Source organism: Ambystoma mexicanum, chromosome 5p, assembly GCF_040938575.1.
Source record: "Ambystoma mexicanum isolate Mex_15411 chromosome 5p, UKY_AmexF1_1, whole genome shotgun sequence".
Taxonomy (NCBI): Eukaryota; Metazoa; Chordata; class Amphibia; order Caudata; family Ambystomatidae; genus Ambystoma; species Ambystoma mexicanum.
The window spans coordinates 719,660,784-719,686,084 of record NC_090930.1 but is presented as its reverse complement, the minus strand read 5'-3'; the positions used below and the strand labels follow the sequence as shown (position 1 = coordinate 719,686,084).

Genomic DNA, 25,301 nt, shown 5'->3' with positions numbered 1-25,301 from the left:
CTTGCACTCGCTGGACATTGCTCGTGCCCTGAAGTTCTATGCGACACGCACAAAGAGTGTTCGGAAGACTTCACGGCTCTTTGTGAACTTTGGTCCTGTGAACCATGGGAAGACCTTGTCCAAGGCTTCCATTTCAAGATGATTCGACGGCTACCTCACGCTAACCGACCAATGCCCAGCCGTCCGAGAGCCCACTCCACCAGAGCTATCGTTGCAACGACGGCGTTCCTGTCTGGTGTGCCCCTGCTCGACATCTGCAGGGCTGCTACGTGGAGGTCCACACCCCCTTCACGACATTCTACTGCATCGACAGGGATTGCACGGAGGAGTCCAGAGCCGGTCAAGCAGTGCTATGCAACCTGTTTGCTTGAAGTGAGTCTGTCCTAGGGGTAATTGTAATTGCTTCTGTTGAGCCTTGCCACCTCCTGTGGTTGTGTAATGTTGTACTGCTATGTATTTGTTGTTCATGAGTATGTGAATCCGTGCCAGACACCATGCTGGAGAAGGTTTAAGTTACTTACCTGTAACTATTGTTCTCCAGCATGGGTCTGGCATGGATTCACATGAGACCCTACCACCTGCCCCTCTGCGGCTCATCTTGGTCATTCTGCCACTCTACGTGTTTACCAAATCTGAAGATGGCTGTTGTAGGAGGGGCTTAGAAAGAAGACTGTCACAGGATGAGGGTAGTATGACCCAGAGGACAGTGATTGGTTTAGAGGAGAAATACAGTTTGTAAGTGAAAGTGGAACAGTTTTTTCTTTTACAGAGGATTCCCAGCCTGACGACGGGGAATATTCATGAGCATGTGTATCCATGCCAGACCTTAAACATTCTTCCTGGTGACAACTTGCACCTGCTTATTTAATGAGGAGACATCAGATTTCAGCAGAGAAACGTCATCTTCCACAATTCCCACTCTCGTCTTGGCCTCAGTCAGTCACAGGTCCGTTTTCTCCAGGTGGGACTTAATGGAGCTAATCGTGCCATTCATATCATCTAGCTTAGTGTGGATGGCCGAGAAACCCTCCTCCATGCAAGCCATCATGCGTTGCATTTCTGTTGGTTCATTCAACTCCACCATTTCTTCTGTCACAGCGGTGCCGCTCGCAGTTTCAGGCACCTTTGGGGTGACCTTAGTGAACATGTTCATGGAGCTATGCGTCCTCCCGGCCCCCTTCGTTATCTCCAGCTCCCAAGCATGCAGAAGTCAATCCTCACGGGGAAAAGTGCCTATTCCAATGCCTAGGAAGCTAAGGAATAGTAGTTTGTGGAAAAGGGCCCAGTAGTGTCAGCATTGGTGGGTAACAGTAGAATGCAGAGCAATATTAAAGGTGTGGATGTACCCCAGGCTCTCATGGGAAAGCCAACCGCAGGGAGCTAGGATCAACTATGGATGGTAGATGCACAATCCACCTTGCCCTCACACAGGGCAATCGAGGGCTGGTTTCACAGGCCGCTGCATTGGATGAGGTTACAGCAACCCCCACGGGCCCAATACAGCGCCCACACCCTCCTGAGCCACTATGTCCAGATAGGCAACTAAGTACGAGCAACAGGGGGTTGGCAGTGATGAGGAGCACACACATGCCTCCTAGCATGAGTAGCAACAGAGGTTTGGCGGGCAGCAGCACAGTGTAAGAGACTCCTAATGTGTGATTTCTGAGCAACAGGGATGCTCATTACCTGAAAGCCAGCTGCGTTAGAGGTGCTGCAGGTGCTGGGTGGCACTTCACAGGTCGGGAGCCAACAGTCTCAGCGCCAAAGGAACACAACACGCCCGGTAGATACGGATCCAGCGGTCTAGGGGAGGCAAGAGGGATCAGGATGCCCACAGACAGGGGCAACATGGACAGGCGCGTGCTGTCAGTTCAAGCACGGTAGAAGCTGCCCGACTCAGCCACAAGGTACACTCACCCATTCTTCGCTCAGCAGCCCCCGCTCCACAGGATATGCAGTATTCGGTGGAGTATGCTGGGATGTCATCTCTCAGGAGACTGAGGAACGGGTAGTATCTTCCAGGCCCCCACCACCACAGTCATGTGATGTGCTGGGCTCCTCTTTGCTCTGGCAGGGAACATTCAATGTTCGGCCCGGCTGTCACACCAGAGGAGCGCACATGGCGGTCGCCATTATCTGTTGCAGCAGTATGTGCGGATCAGGTCGGGGACCCAGTCCCGACGGGCTACTGGTGTCACAGCTGGTTGTCGCCATACTCGGACACCTGGGGCGTTACATAGGCAAGAGATGGATCAGCCTAAGAAGCCAGTGGCAGTCATTGTGAGCACCGGGTGGCGGAAGCTCAAGCAGTAGGCGGCCATCATGGTCTGTGCACAGCAACAGCCCCCCATTTCTCCATTATTAATGGCTATTACCTCATTCTCTCCAATTTCTAATTCTGACACTTCTTTGCTACTTTCACATGCTCATCCCACCACTTCGCCTGATGACCCTATTCCTTCTTCTCTTATCTCCAAAACATATCCTTCTCTTTACTCTTATCTTACTAGTCTTTTCAATATCACTCTTCATACTTCGATTTTCCTCTTTCATTTAAGCATGGTACAATTCATCCTATTCTGAAAAACCCTTTTTTGGATCCCTCATCTCCTTCTAACGTTCATACAATTTCTCTTCTTCCTTAGCCTTCTACCTTAGTTTGCACTCAGACATCCTCTTTTGTCTCTGAAAATTCCATTCCTCCCCATTTCCAGTCTGGGTTTCGTCCTTCTCATTCTACTGAAACTGCTCTTCTTTCTGCTTGTGACTCTTTGCTTACTGCTCGCTATTCTAAACACTTGTCTATTCTTATTCTTTTGGATCTCTCTGCTGTCTTTGACACAGTCGATCATGCTTTACTGCTAAAGTCTCTTTCTTCCTTTGAGTCTGTCCTTCTTTTTCATGGTGTTCCACAGGGTTCTGTTCTCTGTTCTCTTTCCTTTTCTTTTCTCTCTTTACACTTCTCCACTTACTGCTATTATTTACTCTTTTGGGTTATCTCACCACTTTTATGCTGATGATACCCAGCTCTTTTTGTCCCTCTCCTCTTTCACACATGCTATTCATAGTAATCTTTTATCCGGCCCTTGTGCTATCAGGTCTTGGATGTCTGATCACTTTTTTATTCTTAATGCTTCAAAATCTGATGTTCTTTTCTTTCTAGATTGTACCATTTTGCCTCCTTCCCTCATGTTTAGTTTTGTTTCCTCCTAATCATCTTCCAATTTCCTCTACTGCCCGTAATCTTGGTCTTTATCTTGATATGGACCTTTCCTTCTCATATCATATTTCTATTACTTCTTGCTCTTGTTGCTATCATCTCTTTAATAAGAAATAATGAATGGGGCAGGAGAAGAAGGACTTCATGCCATGAAATACATAGCTGACATGCTGAAAAACACCCTCGATAGGGATCTGCAGCATTTGCGTCCAGCCTGAAAATGCATGCTGGTGCAAATGCTGGAATATTTGTATGGCGGAGAGGGAAAGTGTGGCGGAATTGTAAGTTACGATTCGCCCCTCCTCTCTTCCATGCAGATACTTAAAAATGATCAGTAATGTAAACAAAACGTGTAAAAGCCTTCTGCAAGGCTTCGCACATTTGTTTACGTTATGGCTCATGGAATATAAGCTCCTTTGTGGTGTAACCCCTTTCTTTTGACCTATTACTTCTCATATTGGTCAATGCCGTGGGCATCATTCCGAGCACAGTGGTGCCGGAAACAAACAGTGGTAACGTGGCAGTAATTTAATTACTGCTGGACTACCGCACTGCCATACTACGAGTTTGGTGGTAAGGTGGAGGATAAACCTCCAGCAAAAAGCTGGAGGTGAATCCCCACCTTACTGCCAAAAATCATCAAAATCGTCGGAATTACCACCTGCAATAATTCTGCTCAAAACCCTGCGGAGTTAAGGACTACAAAAATGGGGACTTACCCCGCCCTCCCACCACTTAAAATTTTGGTGGTAAATCCAGGTTTACCACCAAAATACAGCTAAACTTGTAATGATGACCAAGTTGTCTTTTTTCACCTACTTTGCTACATTGCAGTATCCTGTTGCTGATCTTATTGAAAGTAAGGTGTTTGTGCTCTGTAGCCAGAGCACACCAAAAGTGAATGTGTATATATTAGTAGTGTATGCTTAGTGATTTACTTACCTCTGATAAGTTGCATTATTAAGAGAGCTTTGTATGTACTTAACTGAGCCTGTCACCATTCTCACAATCTCCTCCTCATTCATATGGAAGGAGGAAACCCAAAGAAGGCCGTGTGTGTGCGGAGCATGTCCTTGTACCTGTGAAAGAACGTGAATGTTTCCAAAGCCGAGAAGGTATGTATCTCACTCACCCTTCTCGCAGAAGTGAGGGCAACCAACAGGGCCACCTTTGAAGAGAGGAACTTGCAAAATGCATAGGCTTGAAGGGCTTCCCAGTTAGTGCCTAGCAACAGGTAAGTAAAAAGCCTTGCTGCTCAGTCACACTACCTTGATAGAGTTTGGCAAGACATTAGTGCATTTCCCTGCTCATCAGAATAGGATGAGCTCGCAGAATCTATTCACAGGGCTGATTCTGAAAATCCATTTTAACAATTGGTGCTCACCTGTGGGATCCAGTGATTGCTACTCAGTGAAGGCTAACCGGAGTGATCTTTTAGTACTTTTTAGGAAGAACTCTTAGCTCTAATATTCTTGTGCCTGTAATGTGCTATTACTGTTATTCATATGGAAACATACACTGCATGAACAAAGTAGATTTGTTCAAGAAATTGTGTTCTGAAAAGGTTTTACCTACTTCCGTTGATAAAGCTGAGTTGGTGCAGTGAATAAAGGAGCACCAGGGGTCTAGGAAAGTTGCTTTGCCTAGTTCTAGAGAAACTAATGCTGGTGCAGGCATTAGTAGTAATGGGCTTGCAAATGTTTCTCCTGTCAATAATGGGATTAGTAATATTTCTGAGGAGGACAACTCTTCTAATGATACTGTTACCACTGTCAATACTGCTGATACTGGAGCTAAGTTTGAAGTTGATAAAGAGACGGTTATTAATTAAATGAAGGACATTAATTTAAAGTGCTAGTTGGCTAAGATGCAGTCAGACAAAATAGAAAGAGGAATGGGGCTTTTCAGCTAGAGCTTGCAAGCCTTACTCGGAGTGGAAACTCCACCGGAGGGTCTGGGAATGGTTCTGGGTCCTCCTCTCATCATAGATTTCCTAAGGATCCGCTCGGCGTGTATGATGTAAAGAGTGATTTCACATTTCCATGCGACGTGCAGGAAGTTGTTGAGACTGATAAGATTGTTTGGTTTCTCAGCAGTTTTCCTCAAATTGGGTACAGTTATGGAGTTGCCTAAAGCGGATCTAATAGATTTCAAGAAATTTAAACAGGCTCTGATCTTAAAGTTTGGGAAGACTTCAGCCCACCAAAGGAGGACAATGTCACTTAGGTCACCTATGTAAATAACTCCTGCAAAAACATATGTGGGTGGGTTGAAGGCCATAAAGTAACCACTTTTGCTGACATGATGAATTTTGCCATGCTTCAGCACATTCTTTGCTTCTTGTTCACCAGACCTTAAGCAACATTTAGCGGGTTCATAGAAATTAAACCCTAAGAAATGTACTATTGCTGCTGTCCTGTGGGTTTTCCATAGGGTGTTCCAGAAAGACAAAACAGCTCCTCCTACGTCTGAGAGGGGACGGGCAGAAGGGATAAAACGGGATCCCGTAAGGTCCATAAAAGCATTAGGGGGTAAACCACATGGAAATGGTAGTGGGATTGCTCATCCCAAACAAAAGACCATTCACTATAAGTCTCACTACTTTCACAGATCCACAGGATCTTTTGTCACCTGTGGAGCAAGTGATCATGTGAAGGGGATCCCAGATGTAAGGTCAGACCTTGGGGTTCTACTCTGTGAATCTGGCTTTCCCTATGATAAGGCATTTATTCTCACAGGGGCATTCTTCTTCTCAAGCGGCTCTTTGCTCAAAGGTGTAAGGGCTGAGGTTATATTTGTGTCCTTTGGGTCCTGGGAGCAACAAGTTGAAGAGTATGCTGATATTCCAGATAGCACTTCAAAGATAGTGTACTAACAGAGGGGAGCTATTCTACAGATTCTACGGGGATACTGGTGCCAGTCGAACTGTGGTGGATTTTACATTGGTAAACCCAGAAGAGCTTGTCAGATCTCCTCTGAGGCCCGCCAAGTTGGCTGATTGTGCCCCTCCAATGTTTCTAGCCACACCTGTCACTCTAGCTATAAATGGAGGAGTGGTTAGGATGCCCAGAGTGTTCAGAGGCATGTCCCAGGTAGGGTTCTGCTGGGAAATGAACTTAAAGAGTTAGGTTGTATAGGTTATACAGCAGAAATACCCACTACTAGGTCTCAGACAACAAGGCTACCTCTGCCAAGCCTAAGGCGAAGCCTAAGCCAAAGGGGAAACCAAAGGCCAAGGAGTAAAATATTCCAAACTAAGGTAAGAGACCTTCAACCCCTAAAGTACCTGCAACTATTGTTGGGGTACCTGACCCAATGACCCAGCATCTGAACCCGATGAAGAATAGGAGCTACCTTAGATTATAAACTCTAGTGATCACCCTGAATTGAACAGTTTACTTTCAGAAGGGAGTCCATCCAAGAAAGAGCTCAGCAAGGGTCAGAGAGAATGCCCATCACTGGATATCCTCAGGAGACAGGCCTAATCCCAGTTGGAGGATGAGCCCTCTGGGAAATATAGGATTTTTTGGGAAGATAGGTTGCTATAAGGTATACCAATGGAGTCCTCGGCTGAGGACCATAAGAGCTTTGTGGTTCCCCAGATTATGTGTCCCCCTTGCAGGTCATCTTAGAAAAAAGAGGAAGAAGGAGAGATTACACATGTTTTTCTACAAGCCCGAGATGGGGTCCAAATATAAACCCTGCAAGAGTTGCCCCACTTGCTAGTTGTATGGCAAAAGTGGATCAAATGTCCAAACTCCTTTGGTACCATTAACTGCAGTGGGTATACCATTTGATAGGGATTGACATTGTCGGTCCCCTTGGCCCTCCTACATCCTCTGGCAGCAGGTTTATTCTGGTAGTTGTTGATGATGCCACCCAATATCCTGAAGCCATCCCACGATGGACAGTAACTCTCTAGTACATTGCTAGGTTTTTCCTTCATATGTTTTACCAGAGTTGACTTTCCCAATAAAGTTGTGTCGGACAGAGGCACAAACTTTAAGTCCAACTATATGCAGGCTATGTGAAAGGAAGGGGGGGTTTCCTACAAGTTTTTCTCTGCACACCATCCACCAACCAATGGACTGGTTGGGAGATGCAACAGGACCTTGGAACGCCTTATTGGACCTTGTGAAGGGCCCTAAAGAAGGAAGTGGGACCGTACATGATCATATCTTGTGTTTTCCTACAGAAAGGTGCCAGAGGAAGGGCTTGGCTTTAGCCCCTTTGTGCGCCTTTTCAGACAACTTCAGTCAGGGGGCCGTTGGCTCTGGTGAAGTAAGGGGGGGACACCCCTATACTTAACTCACCTTAAACGTAGTTGACTATGTCTTGTGTCTGAGGAAGAGGATTGCTTCCTTATGGCTGAGGCTAATGACAAGCTGCAAGGTGGCCAAACACTGGCAAAACACTGGTATGATCAGAAGCCCTCACCTGCTAATATTTCCCCTGGTCAGGAAATACTGATCATGGACCCTATGTGGCGTAGAGCTTTACAGCATAAGTGGTCAGGGCCTTACAGAGTTGTGGACCGACTAATTGAGTTAAACCAGTCAGTGGACCTGGGATGCCCCAAAGAAGCACCTAGCGTGTTCTACAAAAATAGATTGAAGGCTTTTTCCCCTAGGGTGGTGTAGAGAAACCCCTCAGTGCTCAGACCGGAAAAAATACAACCCTCTAGGAAAAAAGGCAAGGAACATCTCTTGCAAGGAGAACAAAGTTTTATTTCCACAAAAATAGAACGTGCGCAAGCAAAGCACTCTGCTGCCACGGAACATTCTGGCGAAATTGGCACAAACAAGATATTATAAAGGCACACAACATCACCAGTGATGCAATTACATAATGTACAAATCCACATGGCTGGTTGGTCGAGACCCTATAGATAGATACCTGCTCCATAGAGGATGCCAGGCCATTGGTCCCAGCCTCTTCTGTCCATCTTCAACCACGTGGGCTCTTCTTCAATCGTCACACGGTACAAGGTGGTGTCTAATTGGCAATTATGTCCAGAAAAACGAAATTAGTTTTTATCTCTATCCTAATGTGCACCTGGTACTGCAGATAAGGGCTAAGGGGGTAGTTTGGGGTCATTGCTTCTGACGAATTATGGCTTGATTCCAGCCACGTTGGCGCCCCACCATGGCTCCCCACCCCCATTTTAGCTATGTGTTTTTATCCCGTCTGGCACCTCGCCGCACAAATCACGTGACCTGCAGTGAAGGCAACTGATCCCTGCTTTCAGATCTTTTCTGATTGATTGGGGGTTTAACAGCCTTATGGTCGGTGGTCTGGGACTGACCGGTACCTTGGAATACTGGGGGTCCTGGGATGAGGGCTGTTAAACGCTATTACTTGGAACTGGGACGTGAAGGTTGGAGGCTCGTGCCCTCCTTCTCGTGGTATCACTTTTTACAGAGAGCTCTCAACCCCCTTATGGCCTTGCAGGGCACATTGTTTCTGGGATAACACTGGCAACATGAGACAATGGAAGGTCTATGAATCTATGCAGCTCTGGCCTTTCTCACCGATGCTCATACTACGACCTATTCTTGCATGCAATCACCTACTTCCCCATGTGTGCCTTGGGGCCTGCGGTCCGAACTGCAGTTCAACGCTATGCCTCCATTTTAACATGGCTGCTGTTATTCAAGATGGCGATTCCTTCCCCATGTATAACAGAGTAAAAAAGTACACTACCCTCCCTACATAATGGTCCCCAGCAACACCTCCCTACCTCCTGTACCCCCCCAAGCCCCTACTACACAGACCCAGGCCTCTGTCTCATCCAAAAGCAATGAATGCTTGGGACGTGTGTCCCTCTTTCCCAACAGTGGAAATGGGAACACTGCCTTTGGTGTCAGATAGAGAAGAAGAAGAGTCTGAGGCTCTCCATGGCCTGTTCCAAAGCAGCCCCACTGATGACTCCATTCAGATTGTCAAAGTGTTCTCTCAACAGACCGTGCACCAGCAATGAAGAGGTCCAATTTTTGCCGAGGCAGTTTGCCTCCTGTTTTCACTGATTCCAGTCATGACATCTTAGTGTCAGCATGATATTGATGCTGGGGATAGTGTTCCCACCAGCCCCAGGTGTTTCAGAATGTCAGACAAGGTGAGATCCCACATGAAGTCTGAGGCTAGAAAGATGTTGGAAGTTTGGGTGATAGAGCCCTCCGGTATTGCATGGTCCAGCCTAGTGGTTTTGGTACCAAAGGCAGGCACCTCCGATTTGAGATTCTGTGGGGATTACATTGCTATAAATGGTGTCAGAAAGACAGATGCCCACCCCTTACCACAAATGAATGAGTTGATAGACAAGGCTTGTGCCGCAAAGTACCTAAGCACTTTTGACATTACTTTAGGGTATTGGCAAATATCCCTGAGTGAAAGTGCCAAGGAGATGACTTTACTAGTACCGGGTAATGCCCATGTCAAAAATGTACTTGCTCCCTTCCAGAGATTGGCCAACCATGTCTTCAAAGGACCTGATGAATTCTGCATGCCATATCTAGATGATATTGCAGTCTAAAGTGCTACATGTGATAGTATTGCAGGCCCTTCAATAGGCACATCTGACCATAAAGGCAACTAAATGACATACTGGTCGTCAAGGATCAGTGATCCATCTTGGTACTTCCAAGCAAAGTACAGAAGGTACAAGACTGAGAGACCCCTACAACCTTAACTCTGATCAGAGACTTTTTGGGCCTCACTGGTCCTTACATAAATTCTATGGCAGACTATGGCATGACAGCTGCCCCTTTGACTGCTCTTACCACTCCAAATAAACCTAAAAAGGTCTCTTTGTCTGAGGAGGGCTTAAAGGCTTCTTTGTGCCAGGCCCCTGTTGCAAGGGCACCTGACTATCTGAGACCCTTTATAGTACAGTCTGATGCCTCTGATACTGGTATAAAGAGCAGTCCTCTCAGAGCTAGATCACTAAGTCAGGGAATACTCTATATGCTTCATCAGTCGCCAGCTTAAGAAAAGAGAATTGAGGTGGGACACTGTGGAAAAGGAGTGTTTTGCCATTGTGTGGGCCCTTCTGAAGCTGAGACACTCACTCTTTGTGACTCAATTCACCATTCCAACTGACCATAAGCCTTTAAAATGTCTGATGAATATGAAGGGTGTGAATCCTGAATTGCTCAGGTGGTCGGGTCTATAAACCTTCAAGTCTTTGATATCACTATTTAATATTTATTTTATTTTGCATTTATAAAGCATGCATGACACTGAGGCATCTAGGTGCTGCTTACAGGACAAGGCGTCTTCGTGTTAGATTGGTAGGTGAGGGTAGACATTGTTTGAGACACTATTGAGCATAGTCCAGGTCCCCAAAATACCAATGCTGATTATCTGTCCAGAATGTATAACCGCCTGGACCAGGAAACCCATCTGGTGGTGGATTAGATCAGAGGGTGTTCCAGCTTCTCCTCGTGATAGTGGCTCGTCCTTTGTGAGTAGTGGTCCTGCATGTTTGTGTGTTGATCACATATGATACCATAATGTGATCACTCCAAATTACTTAGATAGTTGGGCTGTAGTGGTCAGGAGTTATTGGTACAAAATTGCATCCAAAGTGTGCCCGGCTGAGTGTGTTGCCTTTTGACCATTTTCTTAAGGTGAAGGTTGGAAGTGTAGAAGCTGAGTGATTTGGCTAAAGTTGAATTTTCTTCTTCAAACTAAATACTGAAATCTCCAAATATTATTAAGTGCTTGGGTTCCACCACAGGGTTGGTGACTGAGTCTGAGATCCTTTCTCCAAAGGTGTGGTTGCATGTGTGTGGTCTGTATATTCACATGAAAGATAAGTTAGTCTGGTGGTTGATATCTAGGTGGCTGAGGATTAATTTGCAGTACCGGATGTCCATAGGTGCTAAGATACAGCGATGCTCCTTACATGCCATCTCTCTTTCCTTTTCGGTTGGCCTGCTGGAATTTAGAATTAGTTGGAGTGGTTTCCTGGCATATCATTGCTGGAATTTAGGCACATTTCCCTGCATCTGGAATCTGGCAATAATTGTCTGGCTGTTTCACAGAACCAAACTCCCTTGCTCCAGCAGGCATTACACAACACTGCAATCGCAGTGATCCACTATTCATTTTTGGTAGCATCTGAGCCTTGATGTTTCAGAGCCCCCACACTTGGAATTGTCTGCATGCATGCATGGGGTTTTGAAACATGCCTTCCTGGTTCCTGTCAGAGACATGGTTCCTGTGTGGAGGGATCTTTGCTGAATGTGGACCAGCAGTAGGACTCAGCAGAGTGCCCAGTAAGTTAATAAGACTGTCTATGTGCAAGGGTGTGAATCTGAGGGCAAGAGTTGTGGGTTTCTGTGAGCATGTGTGTTTGTGGAACTGTGTAATTAAGAACTGGTTTGAGTATTTTTGCCTGTGCTTTGTACTATTTCAAAGCATGTCATATTCACTCAAAGTATCAGATGCTTAGAATGTATTCATAATTACAACATATTATCAGTCCAGTTATAATTGCATTGTGATGTAACAATGCCAACATGTGTTCAGAGATTAAGACAAACTGTCTTCAGGGCAATGGTATCTTTCCTTCTACATGCAACCAAAATTAATCTGTTAGATGTTCATGTGCGAGTAACTTCGACTTAATTTTTGTAAACATCAATTTAGTTTGTAGATTGTTATTATTATTCAGATGAGTATTCCGTGGTAATGTATTTTGTGGGCACCAGTGTCATGAAGATGATTTACAGTGGCAATAATAATATATATTTTGGAGTACAGAAATCATAAACATGTGCTTTACAGTCGCAGAGCTGGCATATATTATCGGTAGGGGCATCCTGATAATCTGTTGTTAAATGATCCTTTGTACTTTTGGGCATCTAATGATTCTTTCATGTGTTGCCCTACAGAAGTGATTCAAAACTGTATGGTGTTTTACACAATATATATAAAAAAATATGGTGTAAAATTGCATCAATTGTACCTATTATTTTAAAAATGTTCTTCACATCTACTGCTACTGACCCTTGTTTGTTAATTTCTATTCTTGTATTCAGTTTTGTTTATTTCACTGTTATCATGATATTATGGTGCTGATCTCTGCTTCGCTCTACTGGATTGTGTCATGTATAATTCTCACAATCATATTTCTATATAAAAACTTACATTACAACAATGTTCTCGGGCAAGTACCCCTCAGTCTCCCTCTACTTTGGTTTAGTCATCCTTTATGCACTAGGTTCCTAGTGATATCTCCCAGTAAATGATTTCCATTTCAAGTACTTTGTGCTACACTATGTTATCATCCAAGAACAGGTTTTCATAATGAACAACATGTCCGTTCTTCCTTCCCTGAGGATTTTGTAGCTTTCCATTCTGTGCTTGAACACCGAATGAGCACTGACCTTGTTGTAGTGTAGCCTATGTTCGGCGCTGTGTCCCATTCTGATGCAGCTTCTCATGCAGCGCTAGCTTTATCATCTGGGTTTGTCCTGTCCTCTGTGTTCGTGTGTAGCTGGCCCATGGGTTGTGGGCACCTGTTCACTGGCACAGCTGCCTCTTTTACTAGTTCTAGTAGGTTGCATGTTATGTCAGTGTGTCTGTCTGTGTCCAGTTTAAATAGATTTGATTTCCATGTCTTGCAATACAGTTAATTATATTTCTTGCACCATTGTTTTCTTTCTAACTAGTTTCCTTATTATGGCTAAACAATCAGTCATTACATGAATGCGTGATGAGTAAACGTTTCTTAAAATGTTGTAGAAAAAAGAAATTAGTAGACCAAGACCTATTTTTCGTTGTCTTGCGCAGCCTTATTTGTTGTTAGTTGTCTTTTATTATCTCACAGACAGATTTTGTATCAGATTATTTATTTTGGAGTAAATTGGCATGCATATTTAGTCTTGATTATACATATTTGTGGGTAGAATCACCATCTTAATCATGTTGAGCTGTGTCCATAAAGCTGGATAGAAGATCAACCAAGTATGCATGTTCTTCTTTATTCCCTTGTACGTTACCTGGATATTTCCCTTAACCTTACATTTCACAAGCATACGTTAAATTACCTTAAACATGATTATCTGCATTTAATGGTCTTTTTTCTTGATTTCCTTTAGGAATCACAACCCTTTGGAGATGACTCCCTCAGAGGCATACAAAGCTCTGGTAAAAGGTTTCAATGTTTTGGAATGTATTGACCCTCATGTTCCTTCTGAGCTGTTTCTCAATGGAGAGAAAGCGTTCCCAGTGCTCGTGAGCCCCAAAGGGCAGGTCCTCATTGCTGCCTCCCAGTACGGAAAGGGCAGAGTGGTGGTCATTTCTCATGAAGGCTACTTGAAGAGCCCCAGCTTCGCTCCTTTCCTTCAGAATGTGGTGAAATGGCTGAAACCCTCGCAAGATGCATTGATAGGAATCCACGAGAGTTTTGATTGGCTGCTGAAGACACTAACAGGTTATGAAAACAGGGTTCAGTCCAGCACTGAGTTCTCTGGTTCCTTTGGGGTCTACTGCATGAATGCCTATGATGACAGACAATCCCGAGACATTATCTTATCTTTAAAGCAAGGTGCAGGTCTCCTTATCGGAGGCCAAGCCTGGTCCTGGTCCCAGGTCCACGGCTTCGGGAATGTCATGGCGGCTTTCCCTGGAAACAGTGTGACACGTGTTGCTGGAATCCATTTCACAGGCATTATTGGTGAGACTGGGATTTTCCCTCTCACCACAGAAATGCCAATTAATCCAGTCTTTGTTCAGTGAGTATCCCAACTTAAATTACTCTACATTTTATTATGATTTTGATGTTACACTGGTCTACATTGCAGTATGAAGTTAGTGTTATTTTCATTATTTTCATTATTATATTAGGGAAACTCACTGCTGGGTATGTCACTAAAGAAAGAGTACTTCTAAGTTCAACATATGTTTACAGGCCAAAAATAATTTCCTTCATTTGCACTTTCAATGAATTTCAATCTGATCAAATCTGCACATTGATTGTTATGCTGGAGGGATTTCTAAAGGCATTGAAAGAAATAAGGCTAAATAATTAGTCCTAATGATGCAGGTACGCCTACTTGGCATCTTCCCTCTACCATTGGCCATAGAGGTATTAAACACTTTACTGTCCATGTGTCTGGTCACTCACTGGAGCCACAATGATTTGTCAGTGAGAGAATGAAAAAATACTTAATCTCATGTAATTGTCTATGTTTGCCGCTTGTTCTCTCCCTGTGCCGTTAGGTTGGAATCATCTCTGTGAGAACCTGGGCATCACAGATCAGGCCCTGGCCTGGTTGACCTCCTTCCTCCTGGACCGACCCTCCCAGGTCCAACGTGGGCCCTTTCTCTCCACCACCTCTCTCTCGACATCTGGTGTTCCCCAGGACTCTAACCTCTCACCCTGACTCTTCAATGTCTACTTGGTACCTCTGGCCCACCTTATTTCTACCTTCGCCTCTAATTTTCAATGTTATGCGTATGACACTCAGCTCTCCTTCAGGCTACTCTCAGCCTCCTCGCCGCTCTCTCGCATTCCTGACTGTTGATCCACGATTCAGGAGTGGTGCGCCTCCAACGATCTCTGCCTTAATGCCAGCAAGACTGAGATGCTTCTCATTGGGACCGCTGCTCCCGCTTCCCCTCTCTCACTCTGTCCGCCCTCCTTGGGCCCTCTTCCTTCGCCTTCCTGTGAGGCTAAATACCTTGGTGTCATCTTCGACTCTACTCTCGGCTTCTTTCCTCGCATCACAGACCTTGCCAAGAAGGCCCACTACCGGCTGCACCTCCTCAGAGGTGTTCATCCTTTTTTTTTTTTTTTTTGTATTTGGTTTATTTAAGAAAAAAACCTTTACAGTTAATTCTTTACGATGCATAATATACATTAAAAATTGTTTAAAAAATAAACAAGGAATAAAAAATGACATAAAATAGTGGAACAAACACATTCACATATACAGGTTACACATAACAGTGTTTCATCAGCACTTAATGAAACACCTTACAGTTAGACCAAACAGTTTCTAGACTCTCTAAGAATATTCAATGCACATAATGAATACAAGATAGAGGAAACATAATATAAATGAACAAACACAATATAAATGAACAAAGGCACAGCTATCTATGCTCATTTTCAGAACAATACGATGGTCAAATGAGACAAATTATATAGAATAATAATCGCTAGTAGGTAAATGAAACAAATCTTTAGCCGAAATAGTTTCTAAGCCATTTCCCGAAGGTTATTCAGTCAGTTGTCAATACTTCTACCATTTTAGCTTCAATAATTACAAGTAAGTTTATCAATTTAAGAGTCAGGCTTTGACTATAGCCTTCCATGCAGCGTCTCCAGAGAGATTCCCTTGAGATAACTGAACAAGAAAAGGAACTATCAAATATTTGGATACGCCATAGCTCAAAATAAGAGCAATAAGTCACCAGATGTTTTAGCGTTTCGGGTATATCAACATTTTCACAAAAACGGCAGAATGTCGCATCAAGACTCTTAGAACCATCGGCCCAATTTTTTGTACGTTGACGTGTGAGAAATTGATTTAATGTGAAACGCATAAAGATTTTCCTTGCGAACGCAGAAGGAAACTGTATTAAGTATTTTAGTCTACATTCCCATTTGCCTCTAAAGAGGTTGTATTCATCAAATGATGGATAGGTACCCATTTTATCCATCATAATGCTCCAAAAGAATCTTTGGTATTTCTTTTTTTGACTCGGTAGCCACAAACTAATAGAATCAGGAGTCTCATGAATCTTTGAGAGAATATTGGTAATTTTTATAGTTTGAAGATGTAAAGATTTTATATGTGAGTCACCCAAGATTTTATTCAATTCGAAATATAAAGTATTCTTAGGCGGGTTAAGCATTTTAGAGTAGTTTGTAATACATCTCCAATTGTGTTTTACTGACAAAGGTAATATATTCAGTTCGTGGCATATCATTACATTTGGAATAGATAAAGCCATGCCCAGTACAGTTTTCCACAGCTTTCCCTGCAATATATTTAGGAAATCATCAATATCATAGCTGCAGATATCTAGGGAATACAGAATAATGGGTTCAACTTTCTGAAGATAGAATTGAATAAGAGGAAGTAAAGAGAACATGCAGTATCGATGGAAAATAATTTTCATTTGTGAAGCAAAAGTTTTCACTTTTTGGTTGAGAAATTGTTTCCACATTGTTACAGAGTATGAGTCAGTAAGAGGGGAACCTAAATACCGAATCGTAACAGCGTATTCTATTTTCATACCATTTAGGTACCAGGAAAAGCGATGCGGATTCAGTTTTCCACCTGAAAAAATAAGTATGGAGGATTTCATAGGATTAGGAGAAAGATTATGGGTGAGGGCAAAATTTGCAAATAGATCTAATTTCCTTTGAAGCCCAAAAGGGGTTCGGTCAAAGAATAGCAGGTCGTCTGCAAAACCCATCCAATCCAACTTGATGTTACCAAGCTTGGATGGAAAACACTCTCCAGTCACCCATGTCTCATCCAGACCCAAAAGATATAAGTTGAATAGCACCGCTGCCATGATACAACCCTGTTTCACCCCCATTTCCGTTGAGATGGGGTCAGAAAGAGCTCCTTCTTTGTTCAGCCGGATGCGATAGGATGTATTTTTATGCAACAAAGCAATCAATGCAACCAGATGATGCGGAATCCCCATGGCCAGCATTTTCTTCCACAATATCTCACGGATAACGCAATCAAAAGCTGCGGTGAGGTCCAAACTAGCCATGTAAACAGGGCCTTGTTTGGAGGAGGAAGTAAAGGCCTGAAGGTGACAGAAAATGGTGGCATTAAGAGGACAACCTATATGTTTCCTAAAACCTACTTGATAGGGTGACAAAAGGTTACCATCATTGATGTACATTTGTAATTCTTGTAGCAGAAGTAAGGAAAAAACGTTTGAGGAGGCGTCAGTTAACGCTATTGGACGATAGTTTGCAGGTAAATTAGGAGGACCTTTTTTATAAATAGGAATGACAAGGGCAGAGGTCCAAGACGGAGGAATGATACCGGAAAACAAAATAGAATCAAATTTGATTTTAAGAATACGAGCCCAGAAGGTAGGGTTAGCTTTGTATACACAGGGAGGTATACCATCCGGACCAGAGGCCCTGGAGGGTTTAAGTTTCCCTATAGCCTCAATGATATCACCAATCGACCACAAAGGTAATGTTTTGAGAGGAAGCTTGGGCTCGCCACCTTTTAACGTATTAAAATGTTCAGGTAGTTGAAATTTAGGTCTAATGTAGGCGACCCAGGTTTCAGCAGAAATCACTGAGTCAATCGTAGTAGCAGAGTCACAGGAGATAGTACGCAAGGTATTCCAAATTTGCCTGGAGTCATGTTTTAGCAAGTGGTAGAAGACTTTTTGATTGTCTTCATAGTGCAGGTGACCCTTCAACCATTTTAGCTTGTTTCTGTAGCGTTGTCTAACAGTTCTAATAAGGTCTGAGCAGGTTGATAGGGAGGTGTTGCCTTTTCTAAGTATTCTAATCTCTGAGTTTTTTTGAGCATTCAAGTGCGCCACTTGGAGGTTAAATTTGTGAGTATGGTTGAGAAGAACATGGGTCTTCTTTTTTAAGGATTCTTTTAATTTTAAAAGATGGATTTTAATTCTGTTTGTATTTATATTGTCTATTTGTAGAAGGGGAATACCTTCTAAGTTGGAATGATGAATGATGTCATAATCACACTCGAGGCAGTCGATGAAAGCGAGGCATACTTTGTGATTCCACTTCACAGATAAGGCATGGCGATCAGGTTCTATTAGAGCAAGTAACAACTCGTCATTATAACGAGACATAGAAATATTCAAGGACGGAGACTGTATCATGTGGTCTCCTATTGCTGGATCTATAATCATCACGGAGTCAACACATGAATATAGCCTTGAAGAAACAAAAAAATAATCAATTAGAGACTTGGAATCAGCTCTTGCCCAGGTGTAATTGAAAGGTTCAAGTTGGAATAGCAGAGTTTGCATATCCCACTCCAGAAAAGAAGAGTTCCACATTTGCCCATATCTCTTAGAGACCATCGAATGATTGTTCTACATAACACTAGAATGAGAACCTTCATCATAACAATAGCAATTTAAGTCACCCCCTGCAATTATCCTGGCTGTGGGAAACAATATAAAACCTTTTTGTAGCACAGCATTCAGTTCATCTAAAACGACCTCAATTGGCATACTTAATTTATTCCAATAGATGCAAAGCAATATAAGAGTCATGGAAGGGTCCTCATCATCAATCAATGCACAAGCTAAAATAGAAGCAGATCAGCTAATCAATTCTGTAGAGCATCTGTAAGCTGAATTAATCAAAATCGCAAGACCACCTGATGGTCTTCCACAAAGGCCCCGCCTTGCAACCTGAACGAAGGCAGAATAGCCCTCTATTACAAAGTTAGTTTGGCACATGGTCTCCTGCAAAAGCATTATATCTGGTCTTTTATGGTAATTAAGAGAATACCATTTTTTAAAATTACTCAGACCGCATGGATTCCATGAAAAGATGAGTGACTTTGCCAGGCTAAGATTCACTCATCCCACTCGAAGAATTTGACACTTGAACAATATTAGGATCCTTCCATGACGACTCCTTTATCGCCGATACAAAAGCCATAAATTGTTTCATAGTCTTGGCATCAAGATTGAATAAATTGCCTGCAATAGAACAAGGCAAGATGCTTTCAGCTATAGGAGGCAACATTTCCACAAAGGTTGTAGCTTCTTCAACTGATGCAAAAATGGTAGTTACTAAGCCAATGGATGCTAGATCATCTTTGTGTTCCCATAACAATTTCAGAATAAATGGAGACATGAATTTACAGATCATTCTGTTGTTATTCACATCTGCCAATTTCACCCAGTCAATATCGTTAGAGCGGATGATACGAAGAGCTGGAATGTCTTGGATGGCAGTCATCACAAACGTACGATTCAGACGCGTCTTTCCATAGCGTTCAGGGTCGCTTTCCCACCCCATTACGGAAGCCGACTTAATATCTATAAAATGGGCCTTTGCAGGACTGTTTTGTTGCACTGAATTCCAGCGGTCAGAATTAGACTCAGTCTGACCTATTTCTTGTAATTTGACATGAGCGGGTGAACCACCCAACATAGTACCTACTACAGCAGTCTTCACCCCATCAGAGTGAACGCTGCTGCCGTTAGGAGTAGGCTTAATTGTGTTGGCTTTAGTTTTTTCCCATTTTACATTTAAGGGAGCACTTGACCCATTGTCTAGGCCAATGATCACTTTTTCTGTCTTTTTAGGATCTAACAAGGGGTAAAAGTTAGAAAGAGTAAATTGTTTCTGAAACGAAAGAGAAGCTTGAGAGATAGGTTCCAAGTTCACATTTACTGGACCATCATCCCGACAGACAACTTCTTTCTTGTCGTTAGAAACAACCCTTTTTGTCTCTTTAGACACCAGACACACATCAAAAGCACCCTCTTTGTTAATTTCCAATGCTTTTTTCAATCCAAGTGCCTTTTTCTGTGTGGCTGGGGCTGTCTGAATAGATTCCGGAAGGTTCAGCATTGCTTTAGATTCGTCGTTCAATTGGTTCAAATCAATGATAGTGTCACCCCCAGATAAGTTACAAATGTCTCTCATATGTGTGTTATGCTTATCGATTTTTTCACACCTTTGATTTTTTTGTTTTTTTCTAGATTTCCTTTCATTTTTTTGATGGGAAGATTTTGCTTTTCTGCACGAGCCTGAGCTCTTCTTTGTTTTTTTGTTTGGGGAAATGGAGGAATCGCTACTTCTTGTAAGACAACAGAGATTTTTTCTCCAGTTGGATTTAATTCAATACTCTCTTCACATGGGTCAATAAGATCAATCAACGCGGATGGGCTGTCCAGACAAGCATCATTTTTTTCATCTCCTCCAGGACTATGCACTCTTAACACTGGAGCTGATAAAGTTTTAAGAGTGGTAGCCAACTCTGAAACCAAGACTGTCAAAGAAGCAATATTTGAGGCAGTTACGTCCTCTGATTTCTTTATAGGCAAGCCTGTGGAAATCATGGGACCAGGTCTAGACTGAGAGCCCTCAGACACTGCCTCTGCAAAGGATTTAGTTTGTGTAGCAATGTTGTGGGAATTGGAAGTCTCCACCTTTTTATAACACAGAGACGAGAACATGTTGCAGGAGAGCAGCATGCCCTCCATTTTACTTTGCTTAGTTATGAGATCAATCATTTGAATCTGCAGAGTTTTTAATTCTTCGTGAGTTTTCACATGACCCTTATCCAATAAATTTAAGATCCGAGTTAGAACAGGGAAGGTTTCAAAACATTGTTGGTATTCATCATCACAATTTTTCTCGATTTCCGGGACTGAGTAGGCTGTGATATAAGTTTAGGAGATAGCGACTCATTAAGTTCATACTGAGAAACACCAATAATTTCCGGACCAGGAGAAGGGTGAAAATCTTGAGGCAACAATTTTTCTAAGTTTGGAGAGCTCATAGACTGAATAATTGGAGCACCAGCACTAGGCTTTCTGTGTGCAGGGATACCACCCAATGAACGTGCTTCTTTTTGGGCACTAGGTTGAGAAGGAACAGAGTAAGAGTAAGATGGAGGATTATTAAATAAGAAAACATTTTCAATCCCATGTTTGCTTTTATTCACAGGGGTTGAAGGTTCATATGATAGTCTTATACGCTTTCCGAGTTCCATCTCAATCGCAGGTGCCAGCATAGAGAAATCAGCCGGGTGGAATCCGAGTCTCTCTATCCCCATCTCTTTTTTAATAGCCTCTCTATCGAGGCTAAGATCAAGAATGGGCTCTTCATTGCCCCATCCCATAGGGGATAATTTATTGGCTTCTTTAACAGAGATAGACCCTTGTATTTTATTGTGAACCATTGTATTTTGGTTCATAGGGGGAGACTTTGACTCCTGGGAGGGACTCATGGACATATTCAGCTTTGTATATTTAGCCTTTAAGGGTTCATGTTCAATCTCTGCATGAACCTCGATTTTAGAGTCTACGATCTCATAGGTTTCACTGCCAGCTGGAAATGTCAAAAGCTTTGGAAAAGAAGAATCTTTAGATAAACATGAAGTTTCAGACTCCTTCAAAGCTTCTTTATTCGCAGAGGGGGATGTTTTAACACCATAGCCAGCTGGGGAATTGATGACCATATCCACCACCCCATTTCCAGATTCCAACAACCCTGACACTATACCAAGGGAGGCTATTTTTTCTAGGGAAACATTGGTGATAGAATTGAGGTTAACCTCGAGATCCTTCTCTATAATAGCAGGGGGTGGAACAATGTCTAACAGTGTAGAGATGTCATCCGAGTCCACCTCAGTTTTTTTTTTTGAATGTGCTTGTTAGATTTTTTGCCACTACGAAGGCCCTCGGCCATAATGATGGTACTTAAGGGCAAAACTACTCGACGGCAAATATAGCCTAGAGCCAAAACCTCTCAGTCGAGTAAAATGCCAGCAAACGCATCAAACAATATAAACAGTGGTAATCAATTCTGGAGTGCCTTGAATGCCTTTTCCTTTTCATTCAATGCCAAATCTATTCAAACCTCATTGTTTCTACGTAAGATTTTACAATGATAGCGTTTTAGTCACTAGTTAATCCTATAAGGCGCCTTAGCACTTAATTATGCCAGAAGGTCGCTCCACAGGATAGTATGTATCACCTTTAAAGATTCACAACCAATTCAGAAAAAACGCATACAACAGCCTTAAAGGAGAGTTCCGGGACTTTTTTTTTATTGTCCCTACGGGTCGGCCATGTGTTTGTAAGCATAAATCGGTAGATCGTAGGAAACTTTCCTATGGACCTTACCCGACTTTTCGCCCATTATCGCACTCGAAATCAGCCGCCATTTTGTGATAATCCTATCATTCCGCCGCATCGCCCTGGCTCACCTGCCTTTGCGGCACTAAATCAAATCCCCCGCCCCTGAGCCTGACATCAGCAGACGCGTACTGCCCATTTCAAGCACGTCTCGTGTCAACAATCGCTGCGCCTCAGCTATTGACGTGTTGCCATGGAAATGGCAGGACGCCTCTTTCCCCAATAAGTATAAACAGACCGTTTCACAACATACAGCAGCAGATTTTCGATTCCATTCCTCTCTCTGTGTTACTTTGAGTATTCTGTGACTCGTTTCAGTGCTCTGGTCAGCTACCTTCGCCGCTTGTAGCCCGTGTGAACAGATACCAGTACCACCGCTATAAATTATTTTACTATCTTTACCGCACAATGGCCACAATAATGCCGTATATGTACGAGCCCGAGTACACCGAGGAAGAACTACTGGAAAGGCAAGCACGCGAAAACGATGGGGATTCGGACGGCAGTTGGGAGGACCAGTCAACGGATGAAGAGCCTGGACCATGTCGCATGGACGGCGTCTCCACCTGGTGCACGTGCAATCGGTGCGAGCTAATGCCAACTGAGGAGGAGAACTGCTGCTGCCGTGAAAATTCCGGGTGCTTGGCCTACATTTCGGAAAGCGAGCAAAGTCAGCAGGAAGGCGAGCAAAGTCCGCAATGCATCACCGAGCTGCCAGAGTTCAGGGAAGCCTGCCTCTCACGGACAGTGTTGAGGATGATGATGGTGCTTATGCACGAACTTCGTGGCACTGTTCGTCCGCGTAATCCGAGTAACGAGTAAGTATACTCTGTTTGTGATGTCAGTGATGCCACCACTATTTCATGGTCGTCTCCCACATATAAAATTACATTTACATATCATTGGAACGCATGTAAATTGGTTCCATATAGTGCATTTTCTAGATATAATTTTTTTCTAAGGAAAATGACATGTGTTACCTGAATCGACATTGATAAGAAAGTTTGGTCAGTTTAATACAGTTTGCATCTTTTTTTTTCACAGGTGGTACAGGCTGGTGGCCTATCGTTGCTTCACTTGGTGGCTTCACGGGAGGCTCGGACACCGCGTTCGGAGAGTAATACCTGCCTGTGCGGTACTTGCCATTAGACAACATTTCCCCAGTGACAGTGGACAATACCGCGGATTTTCCCTCGATGTGCTGCAACCTCAACTTTACAATGTGTAATGTTTATTATTTATGTTTAATTAAAATCTAAAATAAAGCCCAACATATATTTTAACAATGGTTGTTTTGATTTTTTAAATGAATCTAGTGTATATTCTCCTGGGAGGGTGAGGTATTTATAAACTCACCCCCCTGCCTTCCATGTAGTAGATCCTGCAGCCATCCTCTTACATTCAGTTAGATGGCCTCTCCTTGGTGAGGCCCTGCGGCAAACGGGTCTTGTCTGCACGACCACCGCCCCGATCCACCCCCCGCCCTATCAAAGGCAGTTCGCACCGGGGTACTTGCGCTGCTGGCAAGTGGAGCTGTCAGGGAGCGATAAAGGCCAAGAGGTGCCAAAGACCATGTACACTTCAAAGTGGTCTATAGAGCATGGGTTTGTTGTTCCCATGTCTACCTCCAGACCCCGTGTCTCCTGCCAAGCATCCCCCTCACGCTGGACGGCCCCCTGCAATCCACATAAGTGTGTCTCCATTCACGAGTCTTCCTGTGTCTTGTCTGCACGACCACCGCCCCGATCCACCCCCCGCCCTATCAAAGGCAGTTCGCACCGGGGTACTTGCGCTGCTGGCAAGTGGAGCTGTCAGGGAGCGATAAAGGCCAAGAGGTGCCAAAGACCATGTACACTTCAAAGTGTTCTATAGAGCATGGGTTTGTTGTTCCCATGTCTACCTCCAGACCCCGTGTCTCCTGCCAAGCATCCCCCTCACGCTGGACGGCCCCCTGCAATCCACATAAGTGTGTCTCCATTCACGAGTCTTCCTGTGTCTTGTCTGCACGACCACCGCCCCGATCCACCCCCCGCCCTATCAAAGGCAGTTCGCACCGGGGTACTTGCGCTGCTGGCAAGTGGAGCTGTCAGGGAGCGATAAAGGCCAAGAGGTGCCAAAGACCATGTACACTTCAAAGTGGTCTATAGAGCATGGGTTTGTTGTTCCCATGTCTACCTCCAGACCCCGTGTCTCCTGCCAAGCATCCCCCTCACGCTGGACGGCCCCCTGCAATCCACATAAGTGTGTCTCCATTCACGAGTCTTCCTGTGTCTTGTCTGCACGACCACCGCCCCGATCCACCCCCCGCCCTATCAAAGGCAGTTCGCACCGGGGTACTTGCGCTGCTGGCAAGTGGAGCTGTCAGGGAGCGATAAAGGCCAAGAGGTGCCAAAGACCATGTACACTTCAAAGTGGTCTATAGAGCATGGGTTTGTTGTTCCCATGTCTACCTCCAGACCCCGTGTCTCCTGCCAAGCATCCCCCTCACGCTGGACGGCCCCCTGCAATCCACATAATGCCACGACATATACACGTCATTCATTCACAAACACACCCCTGGTTCGAATTCTTTATAACCCACTTCATATTTCTAATGAGAACTTCTTTGCGCTTTGCTAGTCAACCCGTGAAGGTGCTGGTTATCTGCTCTTCGTCTCTGTGAACTTCCGTGACCACTTTGAGCAAACTCGTCAGTTTGCAACCTGTGAACTGCTCCCTGTTCTACGACAAGAAACTACTCTGATCCCTGCATCTAACTGTTTGTTCGTCAAGGTAAGTCCATGTACCATAATCATTTTGCGTCCAATTTTTTAATTTATATCTATTTGCTAGTAGTCATCAAATTGCATCCATGTTTTCTTTTCGTTCACGACAGTACATGCAAGGAACTAGTCACATGTTCTGAGTTTAGTCAAATTACTTTTTCTATTTTTTGAAAGTTATTGAAATACTTATCCGCATGTGAATAACGTGTATAGTTCCAAGAACCAAAACGGACCTTGCATTGAACCTTTTATGTGTCATTTACTGTTTTAACACATTGGTATTCATAGAGAATTGTTGATCTTTACTTTTCAGAACTTTCCATAATGCCTGCCTGTTCCATTGGCGGTTGCCCTTCGAAGACCCATAACAAATCTGAAGGTACTATAATGCATGTTTTCCCTAAGACAATAGATCAGATAAGAGAATGGGTCCGATATTGCGGATATCCAGCCTCTGA

The 25,301-nt window shown here is 43.7% G+C and overlaps 1 protein-coding gene across 1 annotated transcript in view; it reads left to right on the top strand.

Annotated features, from left to right (window-relative positions):
• The window catches only part of LOC138481150 (TRPM8 channel-associated factor homolog), a 416,320-nt gene that overhangs the window by 19,137 nt on the left and 371,882 nt on the right, over positions 1-25,301 (top strand). The window contains exon 2 of the mRNA XM_069613089.1: positions 13,327-13,962. Within this exon, the coding sequence (XP_069469190.1) occupies positions 13,327-13,962 (636 nt within the window). The remainder of the gene's footprint in view (positions 1-13,326; positions 13,963-25,301) is intronic.